Genomic DNA, 27,312 nt, shown 5'->3' on the forward strand with positions numbered 1-27,312 from the left:
CAAGCAGCGCTTCCATGTGACTGGGACCACTGCCACACCACAGAGCTGCCATGCTCTGTGCAAGAGCTCAGACAGCTGCTGGGGCAGGATAGAGCAGCCGGGCTGCATCCCTGAAGCTGGAGATGGATTCAGGCAACTTGAGAGCCGTGGGATTGGCTTGCCAACTCTGAGTCCTGCAGCTCTGAGTTTGCCCTCAGCCCATGAAACAGGGCTGGGACATTCAATGGCAAGTACCAGCACAAACCTCTGCGGGCAGTCGGCTGGGGCTGACGCCTTCCCAAACACAGCAGCAGTTCCCAAACACACACTGTGCTCGTCTTAGCCTGGTCCTACAACAAGCTCTTGCTCGTCCTGTCTGCACTGTACATCACCTTGTCCAATGCCTCAGCAGAAAACAGCTGTGGGGGAACCTGAAGAGCCCAGGGGGTGTGAAACCACAAACCCGGTTACACAGAAATGATGCAAATGTATCCTTGGGGGAAAAAAAAACAAACAACAAAACTTTCTTGACAGACCCTCCCCTTATTGCTCTAGTGAAAATAGCAGCAATAAAACAGACATTGAAGCTTCAACCCAGGAGGTGGTGTGGGTTTGTCCATCCCACCACGTTTTAATTTCCGGGGGTTTTTTTGTTTTTGTTTCTGGGTTTTTTTTTTTTTTTGTTTCTGGGTTTTTTGTTTTGGTTTCTTCTTTTTTTTTAAATTTTTAACCACTTCACAAATATTGTGGTGTGAATGGCCACCAGATCAAATGCTCCAACTTGACAAAAAGGGGACTCCGAGGAAGTCCTAGCAGCGCCGCAAATCTCGTCCCACTCTCCTCCCTCCACACTTGCCGGAACCAATTGGAGGGGGGAAAAAAAAATCTCTGAGCGCTCCGTGCTTTTCAGGCGGCGGGGGCGAGGAACGACCCAAGGGCAGAGTAACTGATAAAAGCCTCCCTGCAGGACTTCTGCCCCCATCCATCTCCCTGCCGCTATCCAGCTCCTCCCCTCAGCACTCCCTGAGCTCCTCAGCATCCGACACAGATTAACCAGCGCTCTCCAGCCACGGTGCCGCACCGGGACTGCTCCCGCTCCACGCCCGGGGAATTCTGCAACACGCGGGGACAGCAGCTTCCCTCCAGCCTGCGACAGCGGCAGACGCAGCTCTGCTAAGACCACATGGCCACTGCGGGAAAAGTAAGGACATCTCATTTCCCCTCCTGCTTCCCGAGGTGCCCCTCTTCTTGGCGAAATGCGCTGCAAAGGCTCAGCCTGCACAACACTCTCTCTGCACGCCCTCTTTCCTCCGACCTTACTTCCCCCCACCTCTTCCAAACCCATCAATTTCACCAGAGTCTGCTTTCGGACAACTGCTTGTGTCCATACAGCACTAGGTAGTGCATTCCCCCTCTGTCCCGCCCAGCTGCCCAGGAGAAAAAACATGGAATTGTGCTGCTCTGCAGAACACTCTCCTGCTCAATCCCACTCTGTGCTCCTGCTCTGGCAGCAAAAGTAGCTCTTCAGTGGTGCCCTCTTCAGCCACTCATTTCCCGCACTCAACCTTGTCCATGGCAATGCCCTTTTCAAGCTGCAAGCTCCATTTTGTTGATGTCAAACCCCTTTGAGTTGATCAGGGGTTTGAGCAATGTCGCACACAAATCATCCTTTTGGCAAGCAGAGAAGTTATCTGTTGCCAGCCAGGCTGGGACTGTTTTGTGATCTCTGTTTCAGTACCTTCAGCCCACTGAAACTAAAAGTTATGTCCTGCTTGCCTTAAGCTGCAGAAGTGGTCTTGTTGCTCTCACATCTGCCCCATACACAAGATGAACCAGCCACTTCACTTTTCATTTCACATTTCATAGGAAGCCAGTGTTTACTGCACATTGTTTGGCTTCACATACAGCTGAGCATGCCAATGTTCCAGCTCTCCCATCACATCCCACCCAACCAGCAACGCCCAGAAAACAGCACAGGACAGTTGTGTAGCTCTAGAACTGTATGCTGCATTGTGCAGAGATACAGGTTGTGCAGCTCTGGCTTTTGTGATTGTAGACAAGTGTCCTGGCCTTTTGTCAAAGGTGAACCCTTCCCTGTGATGTATTCCTCTTGGTTGCTTCCAGGTTATCAGGTGCAGGGCTGCTGTTGCCTGGGCCCCAGGCAAGCCACTGTCTGTTGAGGAGGTAGAAGTTGCACCCCCAAAGGCAGGGGAAGTCCGGATCAAGGTAAAAACACATTTTAATAATATATTTTCCTTTATGGGAGTTGCTCTTCTTGTGGCTGTACCTTGGATACAACCAAGTGATCTGTGTCCACCCATTGGCCTTAACTGTCGAGAGAAGTTCTGTGGAAAATTCTTCCACAAACTGAGATAAACAGAGGCTAGACTATTTCTAGAAATCACCATTTACTCTTTTCTCTCCAAACAGATTGTGGCCACAGGCATCTGTCACTCAGATGATCATGTTTTGAAAGGTTCCTTGCCTAATGTAGAATTCCCAGTTATACCAGGCCACGAAGGAGCTGGGATTGTGGAAAGCATTGGAGAAGGAGTGGCCTCTGTGAAACCAGGTAACCAACAGACACTCAAACACGCACCCAGGATTCACACCGCAAAGCTCAGCCAAGAGCTCAGAAACTTCCCCCTGCTCCTGAGTCAGTGGTTAAAAAAAATATGACTGCACACTCATTACACTGGACTCTCATGTTCCACGTTCCCAATCTGTTCCTTATATAGATGATTGGAATCTGGAGCCTTAATCCTCACAGGGAAAGCAGAGAGCTCATGATTGGTTTCTGCCCTAGGAAAGCTCAGGAGAGTCGATTCAACAGGCAATGCCCTCAGGGCCTGCAGAACAAAAGGCACCTAACAAAGACCCGTTTTGTTTTCTTCCAGGAGACAAAGTCATCCCCCTTTGCCTCCCACTATGTGGGGAATGCAGCTTCTGCCAGAATCCTGAATCCAACTACTGCCAGAAGTCCCAGTGAGTTTGCTTTGCCTTCCCCTACACCTACATGGGATTGATTTTGTGACAAGTCTGACAGCCCTATCAGTGCTTTAGTCAATCAAATACAAACGTTTGTACCTCCCCACAGTTTCTCTGAACCTCAAAACCTGCTGCCAGACAAGACCAGCAGATTCACTTGCAAAGGGAAGCAGATCCACCACTTCCTGTGGATCAGCACCTTTGCAGAATACACTGTGGTCCCAGAGTATGCTGTTGCCAAGATAGATGCTGCAGCACCTCTGGACAAAGTCTGCTTGTTTGGCTGTGGGTTTTCCACAGGCTATGGGGCTGCCATCAACACAGCCAAGGTTGGTATTCAGGCGTGTTTAACACCCCGCGGCCACCCTCACAACCTCATCAATCCTGTGCAAAAGAAACCTCCCCCTCTTCCTCCTCTTCCTGCTGGAGACTCACAGGCTCCCATCTGTGCAGGTAAAACCAGGCTCCACCTGTGCCATCTTTGGCCTCGGAGGAGTTGGCCTCTCTGCTGTCATGGGCTGCAAGGCAGCTGGAGCTTCCCGCATCATTGCCGTGGACATCAACGAGGACAAGTTTGCCAAGGCCAAGGAGCTGGGAGCCACCGACTGCATCAACCCTCGAGACTTCAAGAAGCCCATCCAGGAGGTGATCACTGAGATGACCGGGCAGGGCGTGGACTACTCCTTTGAGGCCATCGGGCATGGGGACACCATGGTAGGTGGCACTTCAGCACCTGTCCTCCCTCCCACATCATCACACGCTCCTCTCAGCGCAAAATTCACCCCTGGGGGAAGTTCCTTGCCTGCTATCTGCACTGCTGGATGCAGAAAGGCAGTGTGTTGGCTTGGGGATAAAAGGGTGCACAAATCTTAAAAGAGGCCGCAAGCTCTCCACGTCTGCTCCACAAGGAGGGATGTGGGTATTTTCAGATTACCAGGGCAGAGGAGGAGATTGCACAAAAAGAGCACTCCCCTGACCAACTCATCAGAGCTTTCTCTAATTCTCCTAATGTCCCATCAGATTGCTGCCTTGGCTTCCTGCAATATGAGCACCGGTGTCTTTGTGATGATTGGGGTAACAGATTCAGAGATTTCCATCGATCCCATGCTTCTGCTGACTGGCCGTACCTGGAAGGGAAGTATGTTTGGAGGTATAAGACTTAAGAATACGGCCTAAGTATTTCAGCTTTTCTGTTCATGGTAGTTGACAAGTCATAGTAAGGAGGGTTTTCAAGTAGAAGACAACTAAAATGGAGCACTGCATTGCCTGTATTGAACATCAGCATTACACACACAAATTATCATCTCTACTTGTTTCACACAGTAACCCACTCATGCTAAAGAGCAGAAAATCTCTCACAAGAGTGTGGCACCAACACTGGTGACTCAATCTTGACCCACACCAAAACAGCCTTTCTCCCATTATTCATTCAGCTTCTTTCTCCTGTTTCTAGGCTGGAAGTCGAGAGAATGTATCCCCAAATTAGTTTCCAGCTATTTGGAGAAGAAATTCAATTCAGACTTGCTGATCACACACACGCTGCCATTCGCTAAAGTGAACGAGGCATTTGAGTTGTTACGTGCAGGAAAAAGGTGAGAACCTGACCAGCAGGAGTGAGGTACAGCAAATCTAAACACCTCCTAAAATTCCAACAGGCAGGGCATGCAACCCTGGCTTCCCAAAGAGCACCTGAGCCTTCTGAGGAAGCAAGACCTCACAGCTGAGTGATGGCAAGATCAGCTATAGCCCAGAGGGAAGAGCACTGGGAACCCTCCTGCCCATGGTTCTGCTCAGCACAGATCCTGTGCCCTTATCCCCTGAGGAGTTCCCCTCAGCAGGAATTTGAAGGCTGCCCCCACTGCTGCACAGTGTCTCATGCAGCTCAGTCAGAGCTGGATGACAAAGAAGTAGTCGGTCCCCAAGGCACACCTGCCTGCCCCACTGCCTGCTCCTGAGCTGCAGCAAACCCTGCCTCCCCTTCCACTTTTCAGTATCCGCAGTGTCCTGCTCTTCTGAAGGACACAGCCAGGGAAGCCAAACGGAGGGACCAGTGCCACAGATGCTCTCCTGGCCTGGGCCCTTCTCCAGCAGCACTTCACCTGGTGGGGCATAAGGAGAAGAGAATGAGGAACTCACCTGTGCTAGTGTCACTGCTGGTCCTCCCGTGCCTGGACAAGATCCAGAAGGATGTCTCTCTGAAGAAAACGCTTTTACTAATAAAGGTTTTGAAACAATCTCATCCAACAAAGTGCAGTCAATCAACACAGACTCCAAGGCCTTGGGACAATCGGTTCACAGATCAGGAACACAGCTAGTGAGTTCCTTGACCTGTCTGTAACAAGGAATTATACTGGTCAGAATAGGCAGATCCATCAGGTCAATGCATGGCTCTGAGCCTGGTATAAGTAAAAAAGTATTGGGTTTTTTGACTGGGGCGATCTATTCAACACCTGGTCTACTGACATGTGACAGGATGAGCCTTTCTCAGAAGGGAAAAGGAGTTCTAGCACAGGAGCTAGCAGGGCTCTTTGACAGAGCTTTAAACTAATCTGGGAAGGGGAATGGGAAAATTCCAGGCTGGCTAGTGATGAAGAGTGGGATTATGTGCCAAAACATGAGGAAAGGAGCACTATGGGATACCTCAATCTTCTTTACAAGTTTTGGCTACAAAGTACGACGTAGAAATATTTCTATACTAACAAATATTTCATCGTTCTATTATAGCATGGACTCCAAATCAGCAATTGCTGTAAGAGTCCTGTTCTCTATTTTAATTTCTTTTCTCCCTGAGCCATTCTCCTTCACTAGGGTGAACAGAATCAATTTTGCATTTCAATAGACCTTTATCAGTATTTTTTTAAAATCTCTGCTATCTACAATATATCAGTGTAGATCTAACTCTCACTTTTCTTACCTCATTTGCCTCATTCTGCTATAATTTTGTATGAGGTAGACAATATTTCTGTTCTAATGGAAATTAAAGCACCAGGGCATCTTATAGAATAGTGAATTACCAATACTGTTAACAAATGCAAAGCCATACCTGCTAGGATATGATATAGTCTGTTCTTCACAGTACAATGCAAAAATTGTCTCTGAAACAGGTGCCCAGTTACACTGTGGACAGAAATGTAATGCTGGGTCATAAATAAAGGCACTAATACTGGGCTCTGACTTTTAATTAAAAATTATTGAAGCCTGCTGCAGGCAGCAGAAAAGATAAGATTTGTACTTAGCCCTCATTAGTGCATTTCAGCATCTATTCCAGAGATTTCTGTCAAATATTCTTCCATTTTTCCACCTCTTTGATACAGGCAGCAAACAACCAGAACATAAAGAGGGGGACAGAAAGCTGACTACCAAGGTGAAGACAAACACCTTGAGGTCTGTGCCTGTGTGTACTAACATCTGACCTCACAGATCAGCTATTAAAACTCATAAAATACATTAATATATACAGCAAGCAGGATAGCACATATTGTAGAATATAGATACACAGGATCTGCCATTAAAAAGGTAATCATTAAATCCATGCCTGCTGACATATAAGTTTGATCTCTCTTACCTGGATAAGAAGAATACAACAACAACCTCCTGTCTGCAATATACACAAAAAGCTGCACAGCAACAGGATCTCAGTATCAACTCCCTGCAATGACTACGTATATTTCAAATGCTTTGCAGAGGTGCCAGCTCCTCATGGCACTTAACAAGTGCAAGCAGGGCAGACAGCAATTCTCAAACCTATGTTGTCTTCACATCAGTGGTGTGTTTGCAAGTTTGGGGGACTAGAGCATCACATGGATGTTTGAAGGAAAAATTACAGTACACATTTGAAAGTTCTTTTTGGAACCATTGTGTAGGTTACACACTCAACAGCAGACACTAGACATGTCTTAAGAGCCATGAAATGCCAGCACAAGTAGCACATTTATATCCTTATGTGGGAGATGAAATCATAAGTCATATATATGGAATGCTATTGAGGAAGCCAGTGAATGATTTCATTCTCTGTTACAGGACTTTTAAAATTTGTTGGTTTCAACTTCAAACACTGCCAACCATATGGGATATCAGCCATACAGCAGTTGTCCTCCGGAATTGCTTTCCAGCTCTTGTGCAATGCAGAAAACAGAACGGGAATCAAAGCCAACTACTCTTATGTGTCAGGAGTTCTATAAAGTGGGTCTGTCTGAACAACCTACAAAGTATTTTTGGTTATGGCTGAGCACTTAAATCAGCCCACTTTCAGGCTGAAGTGAGGATTGCAAGGCATGGGAAAGTACACGAAAATCTTGGAGAAGAACTGTATTTTTACTCCATATCTGGTGGGTGACCCAATAAGTTAACAGGCATGAAAGTGAGTAGATTTAGCTATTAGGAAGAAATTCTTTACTGTGAGAGTGCTGAGGCACTGGAACAAGCTGAGGAGAAGTAGTGGATGCCCCATCTCTGACAGTATTTGAGGCTACTTGGATGTAGCTATGAGCAATTTCATCTAGTGAGAGGTGTTCCTCCCCATGGCAGAGGGTTGGAACGACATGATCATTAAGGTTCCTTCTAACCCAAGCCATTCTGTGATTTTGTGAAGGACACGTGAAACAACTGCAGCGCTGAGTGTGCCAAGCTTGAGTCCAAAGAGTAATGCCCTCCTGATTCATTAATGCTACTTTTTTATTTCTGATCATGTCTAATCCTTTTTGCTAATCCAAATGTCAACAGATGTATTTTGATTAAAAAAATATGTGCATGTATATACATATATATAAATATAATCTTTCTAAAAAGCGAAAGAGTTAACTTCTCCTCATTACAAGATTCTAAATGGCTAGTGATCCAAAAAGGGGGGTTATATCATTAGTGGCAGTCTTCCAGGAAATTAACCCATTCCTTAGGTTTACAAGTGTCCTTTCAGCCACACAGAAGGAAAATTCATTTTTAACTGCGGGAGTTAGATCATGCTCTGGATGCTCATCTTAGCCTGGTCCTCCCACAAGTTCTCACTCATCCAGTCTCTGCAATACATCACCTTGTCCAATGCCTCAGCAGAAAACAGCTCTGAGAGAACCTGAAAAGCCTGGGGAGAGTGAACTCACAAACCTGGTTACACTAGAGTGAAGCAAACGTGTCCTTGGAAATAAAAGGTCATTTTCTGGCACATTCTCGCCTTACTGCTAGGGTGAAAACAGCAGCAATAATACAGACAGTAAAGCTTCAACCCAGGAGGACATGGTTTTGTCCACCATACCACATTTTCACTGCTATTTGTTTTCTTTTATTTATTTATTTTTTAATTTTTAATCCTTTTGTAAATATTGTAGTGTGAATGGCCACCAGATCAAATGCTCCAACTTGACAAAAAGGGAACGCCAAGGAAGCTCCAGCAGTGCCGCAGATCTCCTCCCTCCACGCCTGCCAGAAGGAACTAGAAGAAATAAACCAATCTTTCAGAGCTCTCTGAGCATTTAAGGTGGGGAGAGCACGGAACGACCCAAGGGCAGAGTAACTGATAAAAGCCTCCCTGCAGGACTTCTGCCCCCATCCATCTCCCTGCCGCTATCCAGCTCCTCCCCTCAGCACTCCCTGAGCTCCTCAGCATCCGACACAGATTAACCAGCGCTCTCCAGCCACGGTGCCGCACCGGGACTGCTCCCGCTCCACGCCCGGGGAATTCTGCAACACGCGGGGACAGCAGCTTCCCTCCAGCCTGCGACAGCGGCAGACGCAGCTCTGCTAAGACCACATGGCCACTGCGGGAAAAGTAAGGACATCTCATTTCCCCTCCTGCTTCCCGAGGTGCCCCTCTTCTTGGCGAAATGCGCTGCAAAGGCTCAGCCTGCACAACACTCTCTCTGCACGCCCTCTTTCCTCCGACCTTACTTCCCCCCACCTCTTCCAAACCCATCAATTTCACCAGAGTCTGCTTTCGGACAACTGCTTGTGTCCATACAGCACTAGGTAGTGCATTCCCCCTCTGTCCCGCCCAGCTGCCCAGGAGAAAAAACATGGAATTGTGCTGCACTGCAGAACACTCTCCTGCTCAATCCCACTCTGTGCTCCTGCTCTGGCAGCAAAAGTAGCTCTTCAGTGGTGCCCTCTTCAGCCACTCATTTCCTGCACTCAACCTTGTCCATGGCAATGCCCTTTTCAAGCTGCAAGCTCCATTTTGTTGATGTCAAACCCCTTTGAGTTGATCAGGGGTTTGAGCAATGTCGCACGCAAATCAAACCTTGATAAAGGAAAAAAATTATCCAGTTGCCAATCAGATGGGGACAATTCCATAATCCCTCTCACTCACCTTCAGCCAGGGTGTCACAAGGCTGACATCAAAGCTCTCCATAGGCATTTCCACTAGCTAGGATGCACAGTCCCCATGACAGCATAGTCTGGCCAGTAACATATGGGGATGTTATGAAAAATCCACCAATGCCATCAAAACCCAATAATTTTCCAAGGCTATACCTGATACTCTTTGGGTGACAAACCACAAATGGAGTTTCCTCTGGTCTTAAACTAGGCCAGTGTTTTTTGGACATTGCTTGGTTTCAGGTGCAGTTGAGTATCACCAAGTTTGAACATCTTAGGTTCAGGTGATTGCAGATGATTTCCCCCAGCCATGCGCTGAAGACAAATGCTCCCATGCAATGTATTCCTCTCGGTTGCTTCCAGGTTATCAGGTGCAGGGCTGCCGTTGCCTGGGCCCCGGGCAAGCCACTCTCTGTTGAGGAGGTGGAAGTTGCCCCCCCAAAGGCAGGGGAAGTCCGGATTAAGGTAAAAATATATTTCAATAATTTTTTTCTTCCTTCCTTGTGGGAATTGCTCTTCTTGTGGTCATACCTTAAGTATAACTCAGGGATGTGTGTTCTCCAAGGGGCTTTAATTGTCCAGAGCTGCCTTGGCTCAAATGCACCATCTGCCAGGTACTCCTTTTTGGACTAATCCGTGCCTAAGCTGTCACATAGGAACTCCTGTATCCAGCCTTTGCTCTGCTGGACAGGGCCCCAGTACCCACACTGTGGCCTCCCTTCCACTTCCACCTCCAGCTCAGTGCAGAGGAAAGCCACATGAAGTATTCAGGGTGAGCAGAAAGGGAAAGCCCAGCCTAGGCTCAGTGTGCTGCCACGGAATGCCAGCACTGACTGACATCATAATACCCCTGAGAAAATTGCTTCCACAAACTGAATAAGACAGAGGCTAGGATATCTACATCTTCCTCTCCAAATAGCTTGTGGCTACAGGCATTTGTCAAACAGACGAACACCTTCTGCAAGGCTGCTTTCCCAGTGCAGAATTCCCAGTTATCCCTGGCCATGAAGGAGCTGGAATTGTGGAAAGCATTGGAGAAGGAGTGACCTCTATGAAACCAGGTAACTGACAAACACACACCCAGGTATCAGCTCTCACACAGGCAACATCCTTAGAGCTACCTAACACATGATATTGTTTTCTTCCAGGAGACAAAGTCATCCCCCTTTGCCTCCCACTATGTGGAGAATGCAGCTTCTGCCAGAATCCTGAATCCAACTACTGCCAGAAGTCCCAGTGAGTTTGCTTTGCCTTCCCCTACACCTACATGGGATTGATTTTGTGACAAGTCTGACAGCCCTATCAGTGCTTTAGTCAATCAAATACAAACGTTTGTACCTCCCCACAGTTTCTCTGAACCTCAAAACCTGCTGCCAGACAAGACCAGCAGATTCACTTGCAAAGGGAAGCAGATCCACCACTTCCTGTGGATCAGCACCTTTGCAGAATACACTGTGGTCCCAGAGTATGCTGTTGCCAAGATAGATGCTGCAGCACCTCTGGACAAAGTCTGCTTGTTTGGCTGTGGGTTTTCCACAGGCTATGGGGCTGCCATCAACACAGCCAAGGTTGGTATTCAGGCGTGTTTAACACCCCGCGGCCACCCTCACAACCTCATCAATCCTGTGCAAAAGAAACCTCCCCCTCTTCCTCCTCTTCCTGCTGGAGACTCACAGGCTCCCATCTGTGCAGGTAAAACCAGGCTCCACCTGTGCCATCTTTGGCCTCGGAGGAGTTGGCCTCTCTGCTGTCATGGGCTGCAAGGCAGCTGGAGCTTCCCGCATCATTGCCGTGGACATCAACGAGGACAAGTTTGCCAAGGCCAAGGAGCTGGGAGCCACCAACTGCATCAACCCTCGAGACTTGAAGAAGCCCATCCAGGAGGTGATCACTGAGATGACCGGGCAGGGCGTGGACTACTCCTTTGAGGCCATCGGGCATGGGGACACCATGGTAGGTGGCACTTCAGCACCTGTCCTCCCTCCCACATCATCACACGCTCCTCTCAGCACAAAATTCACCCCTGGGGGAAGTTCCTTGCCTGCTATCTGCACTGCTGGATGCAGAAAGGCAGTGTGTTGGCTTGGGGATAAAAGGGTGCACAAATCTTAAAAGAGGCCGCAAGCTCTCCACATCTGCTCCACAAGGAGGGATGTGGGTATTTTCAGATTACCAGGGCAGAGGAGGAGATTGCACAAAAAGAGCACTCCCCTGACCAACTCATCAGAGCTTTCTCTAATTCTCCTAATGTCCCATCAGATTGCTGCCTTGGCTTCCTGCAATATGAGCACCGGTGTCTTTGTGATGATTGGGGAACTGGATTCTGGTTCAGAGATTTCCATCGATCCCGTGCTTCTGCTGACTGGCCGTACCTGGAAGGGGACTGTGCTCGGAGGTAGTAAATTTAAAAATACAGCCTAAGTATTTCAGCTTTTCTGTTCATGGTAGTTGACAAGTCATAGTAAGGAGGGTTTTCAAGTAGAAGACAACTAAAATGGAGCACTGCATTGCCTGTATTGAACATCAGCATTACACACACAAATAATCATCTCTACTTGTTTCACACAGTAACCCACTCATGCTAAAGAGCAGAAAATCTCTCACAAGAGTGTGGCACCAACACTGGTGACTCAATCTTGACCCACACCAAAACAGCCTTTCTCCCATTATTCATTCAGCTTCTTTCTCCTGTTTCTAGGCTGGAAGATGAGAGAATGTATCCCCAAATTAGTTTCCAGCTATTTGGAGAAGAAATTCAATTCAGACTTGCTGATCACACACACGCTGCCATTCGCTAAAGTGAACGAGGCATTTGAGTTGTTACGTGCAGGAAAAAGGTGAGAACCTGACCAGCAGGAGTGAGGTACAGCAAATCTAAACACCTCCTCCTAAAATTCCAACAGGCAGGGCATGCAACCCTGGCTTCCCAAAGAGCACCTGAGCCTTTTGAGGAAGCAAGACCTCACAGCTGAGTGATGGCAAGATCAGCTATAGCCCAGAGGGAAGAGCACTGGGAACCCTCCTGCCCATGGTTCTGCTCAGCACAGATCCTGTGCCCTTATCCCCTGAGGACTTCCCCTCAGCAGGAATTTGAAGGCTGCCCCCACTGCTGCACAGTGTCTCATGCAGCTCAGTCAGAGCTGGATGACAAAGAAGTAGTCGGTCCCCAAGGCACACCTGCCTGCCCCACTGCCTGCTCCTGAGCTGCAGCAAACCCTGCCTTCCCTTCCACTTTTCAGTATCCGCAGTGTCCTGCTCTTCTGAAGGACACAGCCAGGGAAGCCAAACGGAGGGACCAGTGCCACAGATGCTCTCCTGGCCTGGGCCCTTCTCCAGCAGCACTTCACCTGGTGGGGCATAAGGAGAAGAGAATGAGGAACTCACCTGTGCTAGTGTCACTGCTGGTCCTCCCGTGCCTGGAGAGGACATAGAAGGATATACACTTTTACTAATAAAGCTTTTCCATCAAACTCATCACATGCAGTGCATTCAATCAAAAGTTTTTGCAAAGGACAGGAGGAGCTCCCCCTCACACCTAAGGCCATACCACCACACCCTTGGTCTCACCAGTGCACAACAGGGCTTCTGCCCCTCCTGTGCTGCTGCCTCCCACCTTCATCTGCCTCTGTGAGCTGAACCCTCTCCTCTCTGCCCCCATCTCAGCTGGGTGAATGATGCAGCTTCCAGCAAAGCCCAGCAGGGAAACCACCCCTGCTTCTTCTGCTCTGAAGCATATTATATAAAGCAGTAGATAACTTTCTTATTCTGTAACACTCATACACATCCATAGATGTGCTTTCAATTTGGCAAATGCTATTGTACTTTCAATATATTTTCTGCACCAAGTCCCACGGTATATTATAGGACAACTCTGAAAAATCTTCCCCAAAGAACAGGATTGTCTCTCCAAGTTGGTCATCCTGCTAAATCGATCTTTCTTTCAGTTCTGAACATTGGACCCATAACAATACCATGCTTTTTGACATCTTTTGTGCTACACTTATCACGTCCCACAGCCCTCTGAACTTCTGGAAACCCCTTAACACAATCAGCAATTACACAGAATATCATGAGCACACAAATGAGTTATCACAGGTAAACAAATCCCATCCTGTCCACCAATTTTAGTAACTTCTGCACATATCACTCTGCCATGACATAAAACTATAATATTCTTAACTATTTTTTAAACATAAGATGATAAGAGTGCTGGTAATGAGTTAACACAAATATAATTCAATAAATGTTAATTAATTGTGTTCTTGCACATCCCTTCTGAGCAAACTCCAAGAAGTTTCTTCCAATAAACAATGTTTCCCTAATACTGCACATTCATCTGCTCAGTCTTAATTTTAGACAAGTGACAAGTCTCAAAAATATAATAAATTTGCCAAGTATCTGTGTAACAAATATAAACACATAAATAAATCTATAAATAAAATCATAAATGCAGGATTGGCACAAAAGATAAAATTCCTTTTTGGAAAAAATCTAAACTTGGATGAAAAAAACAGTTCAATCACTATAAAAAAATCTCTGCCTAAAGTAAATTGTAACTTGCACTTTTCCAATTCTTTTGAACTGCTGCTACCAGAAAAATTGCACCAGCCCTTTTGAGTGCTGAAGAGCTCTCTGCTACAGCAGGGCCACCTGGTGGTCACCTGTCCCTGCTCTCCGGGCCTGCTGGCTTGGACCTTGGAGATCCTCCTGCCCCTTTAACAACAATCGCTAACTGGGCAGGACTTCAAATTTCTGCAGATAATCAGAGAGCTCCTCAAATTCTGCTGGATTCCTAAAACATCACTTGTTTCACAGCTGGCCAAATAATTACATTTGAAAGCAAAGACATTTATACAAACCTGAAGAAAATGCTGCTAAGTGAAAAAAAAAAAAGGAGGTGGGCAGCACAACTCTTTTCCCACTTTCATTTTTCAAATTTCCCTAGCACACTTATTTTAATATTAACATTATTAAAATCATCCAGAACATATTAGATCAGCTTTTTGTGTTTTACTTGGTTTTCAATGAGTGCAGATACCTGAGAATGTTTAATTACAAAACTCCCCAAATTACTTATTTCCATATCTGAAATATTAAACATCTTACACCATCCCAGATTCATGTGTCTCTACTGCAAAACCCTTATGGTCACTTTCACACTTACTTTTAGTACATCAGATTTGCTTTGAAAAGTTGTTTTACTCTAGTATACTTTAGAATTATACTAGGATTAATAAGTGAAATTATTCCTAAAGTTTTTTCTTTGGAACCAACCAATTCTTGAATTACCTCGTAATGTTTAGATTTATATTTATGATTACAAAATTATTGCAATTACCTAAGAATTATCCAAAGAAATACCAACCAGCTTTGAGCATTTTTAGACATAGTCTCAAGCTGCATCAGGGCAGGTTTAGGTTGGACATTAGGAGGAATTTCTTCACAGAAGGAGTGATTAAACATTGGAATGGATTCCCCAGGGAAGTGGTGGAGTCAGCATCCCTGGAGGTGTTTAACGAAACAATGGACATGGCACTCAGTGCCATGGTCTGGCTAACATGGGGGTGTTTAGTCAAAAGACTGGACTCAATGATCTCAGAGGTCTTTTCCAACCTAAATAATTCTGTGATTCTAAATTAAACAATTCTGATTTTTAAAATGTTTCCATTTCTTAACCAGCTATACTTATACTTTACAAAAATTAATTGATGTTGATCTGAGGAACAACAAAAATTTCTAGCTGCTTTTTTTATGCTGCACAAGTATTTTCCTCCAGCATTTCACATGAAAATGTAGAAAATTAAATCAGAATTCAACAGGATAGTTTTGAGAGCAATGCCCCACAAAAAGAGACACTCAAGCATCCACTGCTGGAGCTAGTGCACAGGTTTTCCTAGCCCTAACAGGGTTGCTCTAGTGAAATAATTCTATCAAAACTACTGGTTTTATTTGGAAAATTTATAGTATTAATAGAAGGAAAATGACCTGCGGGTCAATCTAGGACCATATCTGCTCAGGAAAAACAAACCAGGCAAGGTTTGTATTAATGCACTTCTGTTTTGCCTCTGGGTCCACTTGGTCAGTCTGCTCCAGCCTCCCTGTGCCTCACCAATCTGTTCACCAGCGTGTGAGGCTGCAGCCAGCAGTTCCAGTGCCAAAGCACCAGCTCCTCCTGACAGAGGCACACGGCCAGCTTCTGCCACTGGCACTCAGACTGTCCTAGGATGGGCACCCTGGCAGATCACCTGCATCTTCATTCAGCCACACACTGCCTGCCAAGCTTCCAAGTGATTTCTTGCCCCACATTTTCTTGTATTTCAAAGTTAAACTAAGATACAAAAAAACCTCACTAAAAGCTAATACCTCTAGGGTCAGCATAATAATACAGGGTTTTTTTTAAAAAAAGGAAACAAATGTAATGCAGATCCCTAGTTGTTTTGGACTTTTCTCCCCACTTGGCACACAAAACAGACATCGACCAAACAAGAACATGATTGCCAGGTCTCCCTCACACATGCTCAGAGTGCTTCCAAGCCCTTTTCCCAACACAAATTCATGTTCCTGATTAACATGTAACAGAACAACACCAAAACCAAACCAATGTAAAATCCACAGCAGCAGTGGAAGTCCTCACCTACAGAACTGAGGTACATAAACCTGAAACATGCAACAAAGCCTGGGCAGTTCAGTCAAGAGCATGGCATGGTAATTTGATTTGCTTGCATAGTGCTGAGAGCAGAAAGAAAGTTGCAAAACCACTCACAGTGTCCAGGAGCTTCCAAAAGTACACAGCAACACCAAGGGCAGCATCACAAAATTGCAAGGGAAGGAAAGATGAAAAAATAAACAGCCTCTTTCATCTCTGAAATTGGACAATGAGTGTTAAAGAGGTCTGATTTATGTATCTCTGTCCACCAGAATCAAGGCCTACAATGTTCAGAATGTCAAAGATACTAAAAAAAGAAGAGCATCTGTGGAGTTTAACTAAACATAAAATGCTTGGAGGCTTTTTGGGAGTGCTGACAAACTAGGGGTTGCCAAGAACATGAAATTTGCAGGAGAGGTTGGCAGAGCTAAATTTCACCAAGGAAATGGACAAGGCCTGAATTAATTTCAACAACAAGGTGTGTAACCTGTACAGGACCCTCACTGGCCAAATTACATTCCAGTTCCATGTCAGCTTTCATGAGCCTACAGATCTCGTTTCTCATTTTAGTTTTCTTATTAAATGCTATGTTGCTTTCATGTTATTTAATAAATGCCATGGTTGCTTGCCACTGTGAGGGCAGAAACAACATCCAAAAGGGCACACTACATTTCAGAAGGCCAGTATCTGTTTATTACAACAGTCTTGCGTCTTTTATACCCTCTACACAGTTTACACTTTCATTGACTAAAATAAATCAACATAATGATCATTGGAGGAAAAATCTCCACCTCTATTCTTCCCAGGGCCTTTCTGAAAATATTTTCCACACCTGCAGGATTTTCTTCCCTGGTTATCTTCTTTTTCCTTCTTCTCTTTCTCTCCATGCCAACAGCCTTGGTCAGAGAATACTTCTCAAAACAAACCTCATTCATTAACCCTCTCTAACCCACAGACCAGCTGTGGGTCCTACTATAGTTGCTTATGTCCTGCTATTAACTTTCTGCATGCTGGTGCTGTTGTCTATCCATGGTATTTGCTAAGCTTTTGTTAGCATGTCACTGGAAAATTAAAATTCCTTTTCTTACTGAGGAGGTCTTAATTACACCGTGCAATTCCTCGAGCACCATCACCTCCCGCGGAAAATCCCAACAGCTCTGGCAGAACTGTTCCCCTCATCTTACACAACCACAAGAAGCCCTTCCTACCCTACCAGGAGAAAAAAGGTTTTTCAGAAGATGAAACAACAGTGTGAGCCAGTGAACGATCCCATCTTGCAGCAATAGCTCGTTTGCTTCAAAGGCTGCTGGATGGAATGTCAAGAAGCCTAGTCAAAACTTCCATCCCACTGCAGGTCCCTTCACCTACCCTGGCAGCCGGCTGCCTTCACCCAGTCTCAAATAGTCTTCACACTGCCACCCAGTAGAGACTCCACCACTGCAGTTTATCCAGCCAAGAACAGATTCAGGCACAAAGGACATGCTCTGCAGACATGGGTCAGACACAGTCCCTGCGTCCAGGTGAGACACAGGCGGTACCGAGCACCCCCAGCCCGGGAGCCAGGGCGGGATTCCCCCGGCTGGGGAAGGCAGGCACACCTCAGGGAGCGGCGCGGAGGAGGCCGTGGCGCCCCGTTAGTTGGGAAGGAATCTGGGCAGCCTGGTGTCGGCAGGAACAGGCCCATCAGCCAGGACAGCGGGCCGGTTCCCTCACAGGCACAGGAATGTCCACCCCCTGGCCGGACTAAAGGGGCCGCGATGGAGGACGCAGCCGCAGCCACAAACCCGAGCACGCCGCAAGGCAACACGGCGGGCACCCTCAGGAAACACAGAGACCTTGGCCCGCACCGCGGTCTGCGGGAAGAAAAGCGCTACACTGGCTTTGTGACCGACACAGCAAGCCCCTATCCTGCGAGGGTGGGAGGCGAAAGAGGGACGAAGGAGCCACCTCCTCCACCCGTCCCTGACAGGGAGGCGGGGAGAGAGCGGAGAAGAAGGCGGGCTCCCCTTCCCCTTCCGCTGGCAGCCGTAGCCGTGCGCGATGGCGAGCGGGGTAAGCGTTTGCGTTCCGCAGCTGGGAGGTCGCCCGGGGGCGGGCTGGGGGTCCCGCACCGGGCAGGATGAGGCGGGCGAGCCGTCCTGCCCTGCCCTCGGTGCCGGGGGCCGGAGGCTGCCCGGGGCCGCAGGCCGGGGTCGCTGTGGCCGCTGCCGTCGCCGCGCTGGCGAGAGCCGAGTCGCGGAGGTTGTGCGGACTTCGCGCTCCTGCCCCACGCGTGTGAGGCGTGCGGCGGAGCCGGTGCCGCTGCTTAGGCGTGGGAGGCTCCCGCTGTGAGTATTTGCAGGTCTGGGAGGGAAAACACGCGTTTGCTCCCCGCCGTGTGTTGTACTCGACCTCCGTGCGCGTCCTGTGGGTCTGAGGGCTGCGCTCCGGCCGCTCGCGGGTCGTGGCGGTGGAGGAACGAGCGAAGGCCTCGAGCTCGCGTGGCTTCCTCTGGGCTTCGGGCAGGTGCGACCGAATCGGCTGGAAAGAAGGAGAGAAACGAGACCCTGCCTGCTTACAAAGCCATCGCGTGGCACGTTTGCTGCATTGCTGTAGGAACAGCTCGACAGCCCAGACCTTCTGCCAGTGTTTCTCCGGATTCCGCACAGGCGGTCAGTGCCCGGGGCCCGAGCGGGCTCGGTGGCCGCTCCTGGCCGGACGCTGAAGCTGCTCCAGGCTGGCTCTGGGTTTGGAGCAGTTTCTGTCACTGCCCAGAGCTGGGTTTCTTCCCCGAGATAGCTGATCGTGTGCATAACCACAACCAACCCAACAGCTGCGTGCTCCAGTGTTAGCGTGGTAATAAAGGAGAAGAAGAGCTGCTGGAAGTTGGTGTTGTTTTTTACTTCCATTTGTTGGCTGCAAGATTTTCAGCAAAGCAACAGCAGAAAGCTATAAATAATAAGGCAGAAAAAGATGGAGATCTTCTAGTACCCACTCTGAATAGTCATGGGGCCTTTGTGGCTGTATGAACTGAATCAGAAATTACTGTTTCAAAATGTGCTTTCAGATGCTTACTGTTAGTTTTAGATTATCGGAACTTATCCCGTAAGGAGACTTCTTTTTCTCCTCTCTGTCTTTAATTTGGTGTTTATCTAAGCTTGTGGAAATCAAATTTTAGGAATGTGCAGTCTCCCATGCAAGAACAACTGATGACTTAATGAGGGGAGGATGAGGGCATGGATTGAAAACCAGTAAATGATTTACTGAATGATGGCTTCTCTTGCACTTTGTGCTTTGAATTTAGATTTTCTGGCAAAATCTTTGGTAGATTTAGAGATTATGACTGATTGCTCTTCCATAGTTAACTACAGCACATTCCGTGCATTTTTGTAATATTTGCCCTGGTATTAAAAAGCAGGATTAGAAGATTTCATGGTTCTAGTTAGGGGTGCTTGTGTCTAATTTAGACCCCTGCTGGCTGTTAGAATATGTACCAGTTTTCTGTTACAAAGCTTTTTGAGTCTGTAGTATTTATTTTACCAAATTTAAGCCAAGGTAAGCATCTAAGTTCTCCTATTACAGGTACAGTGATAGCTGTAGTTAAGGATTTTAAGGATAGCTGATAGTTAAGGATTTTAACTGGCTCTGGCAAAGCCTGGTCCTGTTTGTTGTACAGCAGAAATACTACAGAAAGGCATGGATTAGCCTCTTTTTTTCTGATCACAGGTGATGAATCAGACCTGGCAAGCTCAAAAGGTAGTCTTGGCACTGTTATTTCTTACAGCAAGTAAAATTTCAAAAGGGCTGGGTGGCTGTATTTCTGGTCTTGGGAATTTACATTATTTGTCTTCGTTTCGAGCATTCCATGGGAACACCACAGCTATTTTGAACACACAAAATGTCAAGTTCTTCTATTGGTTTGTATTTCTAATAGCAATTCTTTAGACCTTGTCATCTTCATGAAATTGACCTCTAAGGGTAATCCAGATTCTTATCCTGAAGCTGCTCTAGACTGTATGGCTATAATGCCTGCTGATTTTCTCAGTCAGTTGTTGTATGTACCTGTTAATAGGGTTTACAGATCCAGAAATCCTGCTCTGTCATCCAGGCTCTGCACTATTGGGATTGAAAAGCTTTCTGGGATGTTCAGGTGTGGTTGCAAAGCAGGATTTGTCTTGGCCCTGAGAGCAGTGAATGAAGACTTGCTAACAGTGATTGCTGTGTCCACTGCAGAGGTGTTGGAGCCCTATAGCAGTGTCCCCTCTGGTCCCTCTGCATCACTGGGGGGCTCTGCATGTCAGCTGCACACACGCATCTCCTTGCTAGAATCCTACTTGGAAACCATCCTGATAAGGAACAGGAAATTCACTCCTGATGTGGGTCTCCACACTTTCCTTTCTGAACTTTCCAACTTCAAACACTGTGTTTAATGAACATATCTGAAATGAATAGCAGTCTTTGGTTTTAAACCACCATTTTTATTATGCAGCCTTTCCATTCATGTGGCTCGCTTCACTGCAGCGTGTCTCCCAAACACTCCCAGGCTTATTATATTTTTTACTCAGTAAGAGAATGACATCCAAATTTCAGATCTTGGCTTACTCATTACTGTTTAGCTTCCTGAAAGCAAATGTGGGGCAATTAAACCTTTGTGTTGAAATTACGAATTTCAGATCTGGGATTTTTTTCCAAAAGCCAGTAGTGCTGCTATTATTTTCTCACTTGGTTGAACAAGAATTATTTTAAACGAACATACAACAGATGTCCTCTTTTTTTTTCCTTGTTGTTCTTGTCTTTTAGGTTATTAAATGCAAGGCTGCTGTTGCCTGGGAGGCAGGTAAACCTCTCTCTATTGAGGAGGTGGAGGTTGCTCCACCAAAAGCTCATGAAGTTCGTATCAAGGTAATTACACCAATTTGTATCTATATGTTTTCTGTTTTAGGGGACTGAGCATTAAAGATGAATAGTTTGTTTGCCAACAGAAGTAATGTTGAATAGATATCATTAGTTCAGTACCTCATCTGGCTTTACAGAGAAGAAAATTACAGTATTTAGATCTATTGTTTATGCAAAACTTAATTTCTACTAGTCTCACTTCACAATCTGGTCTGAGGATAATAGCTAATCGTGAGGACCAATTCCAGTTGTTACAGACTAAGTTCCCTCAAAATATCTGAAAGGGGAACATCTTTATCTTGTTTGAAGGACAGCAGTTAGTCATTTCTTGCAGCTGTGTAACATGCAGGGTTTTACTTCAGTCAGGCCATAAGTTACTGGCTGCTGAGCTGGGATTGGTCTCTTGGATTCCCTATACTCAAATTTCTGATTTCATCAGAACTTTCCAGGAGCCTGTATCTGCCAAAAAAGTATACAATAATGTGAAATTTATTTCTGTGGAAATGATTTCTGCGTGGTGCTGGAGACTAAGCTGGATTTATGCAGCTTAATTTATGAAGTTTGGATTTATGAGAGTTCTGTGTGGTCTTTCTGGTAATTTTATCTCTGAGTCTTAACTTATTTTGAATCTGAGATGCTAAACTACTTTGAGATGACCTGTGGAGCACTGATTTCAAGCTATAGGAAAAAAACATGTCATCTTTTACCCCTTTCAGTGTCACATTTTGGTTGATGGAAATTATAAAAATGTACTGTCATGACTTTGCTTTTTCCAAGTAAGGCAAACTGCCTTGCCAGGAATTGGAAGTATGTTGCCCACATCCCAAATGCTACCAGAACTCTGACCTAGTAGCAATTGCTCTGAATTTATGACCAAAGGGGAATTATTTAGGTCTGTTACTGTTCTGTTCTTCAGGGTGTCTCAGATTATATATTTCTTCACAGATAGTTGCCACTGCTGTCTGTCACACTGATGCCTATACTCTGAGTGGTGCTGATCCTGAAGGATGTTTCCCTGTGATCCTGGGACATGAAGGAGCTGGAATTGTAGAGAGTGTTGGAGAAGGAGTTACAAAAGTAAAGAAGGGTAAGAAAATACCTTGCAAGTTTTCTGCCTTCCTTGAAAGTGTTACTTTATTTGAAGACCAACTGTCAAAATGGGTGACTGAAATGCCATGTTGCAGGAGTTAATATAGTATTTTATTCTGGGGTGTATGCCTGTGTGAATTTCTGTGGTCTGTGAGACACAACACTAATCTATTCAATGAGCTCTTCATCTAAAGCTTGAAAGAGCCCGGAATAGCATTTTTTTTTTTTTTTTACTTGAAATCAGGTCAGTGTATAGGTAGAAGATGGTTGGGGGTTTATTATTTTTTTCAAATTATAGTTTTTCTCTGTTGGTCTAATTAAAAGGCTTAAAGTGTTTAGTCATGTTGTTCACTGTTGATTTGGGGTTGTTTTGTTTTATAGTAACATTGCTACTTTTTCTGGAACCATGAATTTTGGATAGGCTGTCTGCTCAGCCAAGATTGAAGTTGTTTATCTAGCACTCTATAATACCAACAATATATCATACACAGCTTCTAGTATGCAAAGGTTTTAAGTGAACTTAAGCTCACAGAAAAACATGGAGAATCAAGTAACTTCATTTTTTTTCAGAATGCCTTGCTTGACTCAGTAACTAGACACAGAGTATTTTTTTTTTCTTAGGGGACACAGTTATCCCTCTATACATCCCTCAGTGTGGAGAGTGCGAGTTCTGTAAGAATCCTAAAACAAACCTGTGCCAGAAGATAAGGTCTGTATGACTTTGACACACACTATATTTGTTCAATGTATACCTGCTGTAGCTAGCAAAAGTAACTGACAGGAGTTTTCTTTGAAGAATAAATCTGTTGATGCATCATTTAATGACTTGGACAGTAGGTGTTTCAGGGGTCACTTAAGCAATATTTTCCCACTCCTCCTTAAAATTTCTGTTCTTCCCATAAATAAAACTGTATCTCTCTTTTCATGTATGTCAAGGTGCAGACTACTACCTTGTGTCCACAGGTTGGAAAACATAAATGCGCTGGCTCCATATTTAATCCATACTTAAGGGAAGCACTTCAGGGGAATTTAGCTCTTGGGAGTGAATACCAATGCTTTCAAATGGTACAAAATCATACAGACAGCTCTTTTTTTCCTTAACACCTGCTTCCCAGAAAAATTTGCAGCTCCTGTTCTGAAAAAAATTCTCCCAAACTCAAAAAAAAAGCTCCAGTGATGTAACTGACAGGTACTACTCAAGGGGAGGGTACTGAAGGAGGCCACGACGGTGGTGTGGTACTGTGGTACAAGCAGTTAGCATTGGTAGCTAATAAGGTCAATATGTGAATAAACTCCATTTCTTTCAGTTTTTCCTTGGAGGAAAATTAACTGCATGAAGTTCTAGGAGTTTAGCATCTCAGTTCTGTGAACTCCTAGGTTTATTGAAATGGTCAAAATATAAAGGTGCAAGTATGCAACTGCCTCTCTGTGCTGCTTAGTGGATTCTGTTTGGGGAGAATATTTGCTGCTTAAAATGCTGACTGCACTCTGCTGTCTTTGCCTCAAGAATTACTCAAGGGAAAGGAGTTATGCCTGATGGTACCAGCAGATTCACCTGCAAGGGAAAGCAGATTTTCCACTTCATGGGGACCAGCACCTTCTCTGAGTACACCGTGGTGGCTGATATCTCTGTAGCCAAGATAGATACTGCAGCACCTCTGGATAAAGTATGCCTGCTGGGCTGTGGCATCTCCACAGGCTATGGTGCTGCTGTCAACACTGCTAAGGTAAAGGCTGGGTTTATGGCACAGCTTGGTGACTGCATTAGGACTGTAAATATGATGTACCAAATCCGTGTTTCTTCCTCTTCAACTGATGAAGTTTAGCTAAGAATTTCTAACTTCCCCATACAAGGTCACATCAGGTTAGAAGAACCCAATGCCCTTTGGAGGAAATTGAGGTATTCTGCATCCCTTTTGATAGCAGCTATGTATTAATTACTTTTCCAGTTCATGTTCATCTTGCTGCAAGTCATTCTCATAGTCTGAAGCTCAGGGTGAGACAGAGGTGGTAGGTGAGTGGACATGAGTCTTCAGGCAAAAGAAAAAGCTTAGGACCTGAAGAGCTTTTTGGATTACATCTTTATATAGTTTCCCTTATCTATTAAATCTCATAGCCAAATATATTTGCTTCAGTTTTTTCCTTTATTACAGCCTCCTTAACTTCCATTTCCTCTTCCTGTGGAAGGATGAATTTTTTTCTGCTGCTCATGATTCCTTTCTAACTCCTAGGTGGAGCCTGGCTCTACATGTGCCGTGTTTGGTTTGGGAGGAGTTGGGCTGGCAGTTATTATGGGCTGCAAAATAGCAGGAGCATCCCGGATCATTGGCATCGACATTAACAAGGATAAGTATGCCAAAGCCAAAGAGTTTGGAGCTACTGAGTGCATCAGCCCCCAAGACTCCAAGAAACCCATCCAGGAAGTTCTGGTTGAGATGACTGATGGTGGCGTGGACTACTCATTTGAGTGCATCGGAAATGTCGGGGTCATGGTGAGTGCTTGGCGAACAGGAGCATGTACAGGGAGGGACCAGTTCAGATGAACAGCAAGATCAGCTGCTTTCTTAACACAAAACATGCCAGACTCACTGATTTTTATTTTTTTTAATAGTATAAGGGAATCTGAACAAATGCAAAAAAAAAATGTAATTTTCAGTGTATTTATTGTTCCTTAAATGCTGATGTGGTGATTCATGAATTGGGGGAAAGGAAGTGCTTTCCAGCAGCATAAACCTTAGCAATAAACACTCTGCTTTGTCCTGTCTGTCCATGAAGAGGGCTGCTTTGGAAGCCTGCCACAAAGGCTGGGGAGTCAGTGTGATAGTCGGAGTGGCTGCTGCTGGCCAGGAGATCTCCACACGGCCATTCCAGCTAGTAACTGGGCGGACATGGAAAGGGACCGCATTTGGAGGTAACTCTTTTGCTATGAGGATAAAAATAACTTACTCTGGGCTAAAGAACACACCCCCTTGGTTTTGCTTGTGCAAGAAATGTACTATTAACAGGCTATTCATAAATGCTATGATGGCTTTTAAGATAGAGATTCTTAAAATCTGTTATTCCTACAGATAGGGTACAGATTAACACATTGGTATGGTATCTAACATTTTGAAGAGAGAACATATCTATATGCTACTCAGTACTAAAGGAGTGGGATAGGGAGACTGCTTTATCACCAAGTGAAGGTTTGGTTCAGTTTGGTCTAGTGAAAGGACCTGGTCTTTGGGGAGATGGGAAGTGACATCAGTATATTTGTGTTGCTTAACCACTAAGTAAATTGTGGAGCCAACATTACAATGTGCTATAAAAACCTTTAAAATAAAAAGGGAACAAGTGCTTGATATACATTTTCTGCTGTCAACTCAAAACCGCATTGAGTTTTTTGGGGAATTCAGTAATTGCTGCAGTTGGAAGTATTCACACTTGGAATTATTACACTGTTCTTTGTCCAAGCAATACAAAACTTAGTGGGTTGGGTTATAAAGACATGTAGGGGGCCTGATAGAGATGCCTTGTGTGTACTTTCCTAGGTGAAGGATGCTGTTAATGTTGAATGCTGGAACAGCTAGTGAAAGATTTTTCATTGTGTGTGTTTTGGATAATGTGTGCTTTTGCCAGACCTCTGTGGGAGGGACAAACATGTCCCTCATCTCTGTTCCTTTTCATATTGATCATACAAGTGCCTGCTTATAAGGGCTGTGTTTTTAATTTTCTGAGATGGGTGGAAAAGGGGAAAAAAAAAGGCATGTTATCCTTCTTTCAGGCTGGAAGAGTGTAGACAGTGTACCAAAACTGGTGACTGAATACATGTCCAAAAAGATCAAGGTTGATGAATTTGTGACCCACATGCTGCCTTTTGATAAAATTAATGAGGCTTTTGAGCTGATGCATTCAGGAAAAAGGTAATGTTCACAATATTGAAAGGTACACAAGACACTTCTTGATCAGACACTGCCAAAGTACAGGTTCCCTGCCCACTGTCATGTTTTAAACAGGGAAGCTAAAGGGTGACATACACCACATGCACTGATTCTCATGAATCCACACTTTTCTGAACTTCCAGGCATGTGCCAAAACCCAGGCCCACAATAAAAAGCAAACAACAGAGAAATACCCCCAGATGTAAAGCTGATAAAAGGGTACAGGTCAATCTCAGGCTTTCACCATTGCTAAAACATTCTTCCTTATAAAAAAGAATGTAAAGAAACTGAAGACTACATATTCAGTAATATTTAGGTTCCTCTGCAGATAGACAAATACTTATGAGCATTATCTCCAGAAAGCAGCATGGTCATTGTATTTGATCTCAATCTGTATCAATTTATTGATATATAACTTTGGAGGAAGTACTACTTCTATCTGCTTTAGCTCATACAGATTCTGTTTTGGATAAATCAGTTGACTGTATTTATTACAGTTGGAAACGCTGCATTTATGCAAATTTCATTCAGCAGTTTATCCTCGCCCCAGTTATAAACTTCAGTATAATTTCAGTGCTTTACTCATACATGAGCATGTCCTAGGAAACTAATAAGGAAAGCTACCTAACATTTTCCAAACAGACAAAAGGGAGAATGCCTGTAAAGATTACTGCTCCTGATCAATCTTGGCTAGCTACTGAAAGCTGACACCTAGTTTGAAAAAGCATTCATTTGGAGTTTATTTTACTGGAGGAAAGACAAAAAAACCCGAAGATAGTAAACATTGATTGCCCTGGATTTTTAGTAAATATTATAGGCATGAGCATGACTTCATTCTTACAAAAGACAGAAGTTAAAATATGTCTCAGCAATGAAAGGGAGAGGAGAGGTGGTGAGAAAACTGCATTCTTGGTAATTTTTTTTTTCTTTTTCATTTCAAGCATTCGAACTGTGCTAAAATTTTAGAGCCAAATGTGGACCTTCTAATTGGCCAGCACCATGCTAACTGCCTTTGTATAAGGGAATTTTTGATAGAAGATAGAATCAAGCAACTGAAAACTCACTGGGACTAAGAAGACCATGTATTTTAGGGTGAGCATTCTGGCTATTAAAAATAATACATGGCTAACCACTGAATAGCATAACAGAATTAATCCTTGTTATGCAACTTCTGTTTTTCTACTCCTTCTTCAAATTCAGTAGTGGCTAACTCAATCTATTTAATAAAAGCTTATTTCTAAATGCAGTGTTGGAATTATTTAGCATTAAGAGTGACTGGCATTGCTGTGTCTTGCTTTCCTCTAGTGATATTACAGTGTGTATGTGACAGAGGAGGAGTGTTCTGCAGAGTCTACACCAAATGATGTGGGATTCACTGCACAAGGCAGAGCTAAGCACTGGGGTGAGAAGCAGCATGCAGTTGCTGCAACTGGGCTGAGAGAGGTGCCAGAACTTGTCAAGTTTCTGAAGCTATTTTAGGACTGCAGTGGATTGTAGCATCCAGCTTAA

General features: G+C 45.0%; 3 protein-coding genes across 3 annotated transcripts; all 3 read left to right on the forward strand.

The window, feature by feature from the left end:
• Window positions 1–1,162: 1,162 nt before the first annotated feature.
• On the forward strand, window positions 1,163–4,983 carry LOC134044562 (alcohol dehydrogenase 1). Its single transcript, XM_062493825.1, has 9 exons — window positions 1,163–1,180; window positions 2,104–2,205; window positions 2,410–2,551; window positions 2,877–2,964; window positions 3,077–3,296; window positions 3,421–3,681; window positions 3,988–4,117; window positions 4,421–4,559; window positions 4,959–4,983. The coding sequence occupies exons 1-9, from the start codon at window positions 1,163–1,165 to the stop codon at window positions 4,981–4,983; spliced, it is 1,125 nt and encodes a 374-aa protein (XP_062349809.1).
• Window positions 4,984–8,710: 3,727 nt separating this feature from the next.
• LOC134044563 (alcohol dehydrogenase 1-like) lies at window positions 8,711–12,537 on the forward strand. Its single transcript, XM_062493826.1, has 9 exons — window positions 8,711–8,728; window positions 9,637–9,738; window positions 10,193–10,334; window positions 10,422–10,509; window positions 10,622–10,841; window positions 10,966–11,226; window positions 11,533–11,668; window positions 11,972–12,110; window positions 12,513–12,537. The coding sequence occupies exons 1-9, from the start codon at window positions 8,711–8,713 to the stop codon at window positions 12,535–12,537; spliced, it is 1,131 nt and encodes a 376-aa protein (XP_062349810.1).
• Window positions 12,538–17,959: 5,422 nt separating this feature from the next.
• On the forward strand, window positions 17,960–26,792 carry LOC134044564 (alcohol dehydrogenase class-3). Its single transcript, XM_062493827.1, has 9 exons — window positions 17,960–17,971; window positions 20,699–20,800; window positions 21,740–21,881; window positions 22,505–22,592; window positions 23,391–23,610; window positions 24,115–24,375; window positions 24,659–24,794; window positions 25,647–25,785; window positions 26,745–26,792. The coding sequence occupies exons 1-9, from the start codon at window positions 17,960–17,962 to the stop codon at window positions 26,767–26,769; spliced, it is 1,125 nt and encodes a 374-aa protein (XP_062349811.1). The 3' UTR covers window positions 26,770–26,792.
• Window positions 26,793–27,312: the final 520 nt, after the last annotated feature.

This window comes from Cinclus cinclus, chromosome 5 (genome assembly GCF_963662255.1).
Source record: "Cinclus cinclus chromosome 5, bCinCin1.1, whole genome shotgun sequence".
Classification (NCBI taxonomy): domain Eukaryota; kingdom Metazoa; phylum Chordata; class Aves; order Passeriformes; family Cinclidae; genus Cinclus; species Cinclus cinclus.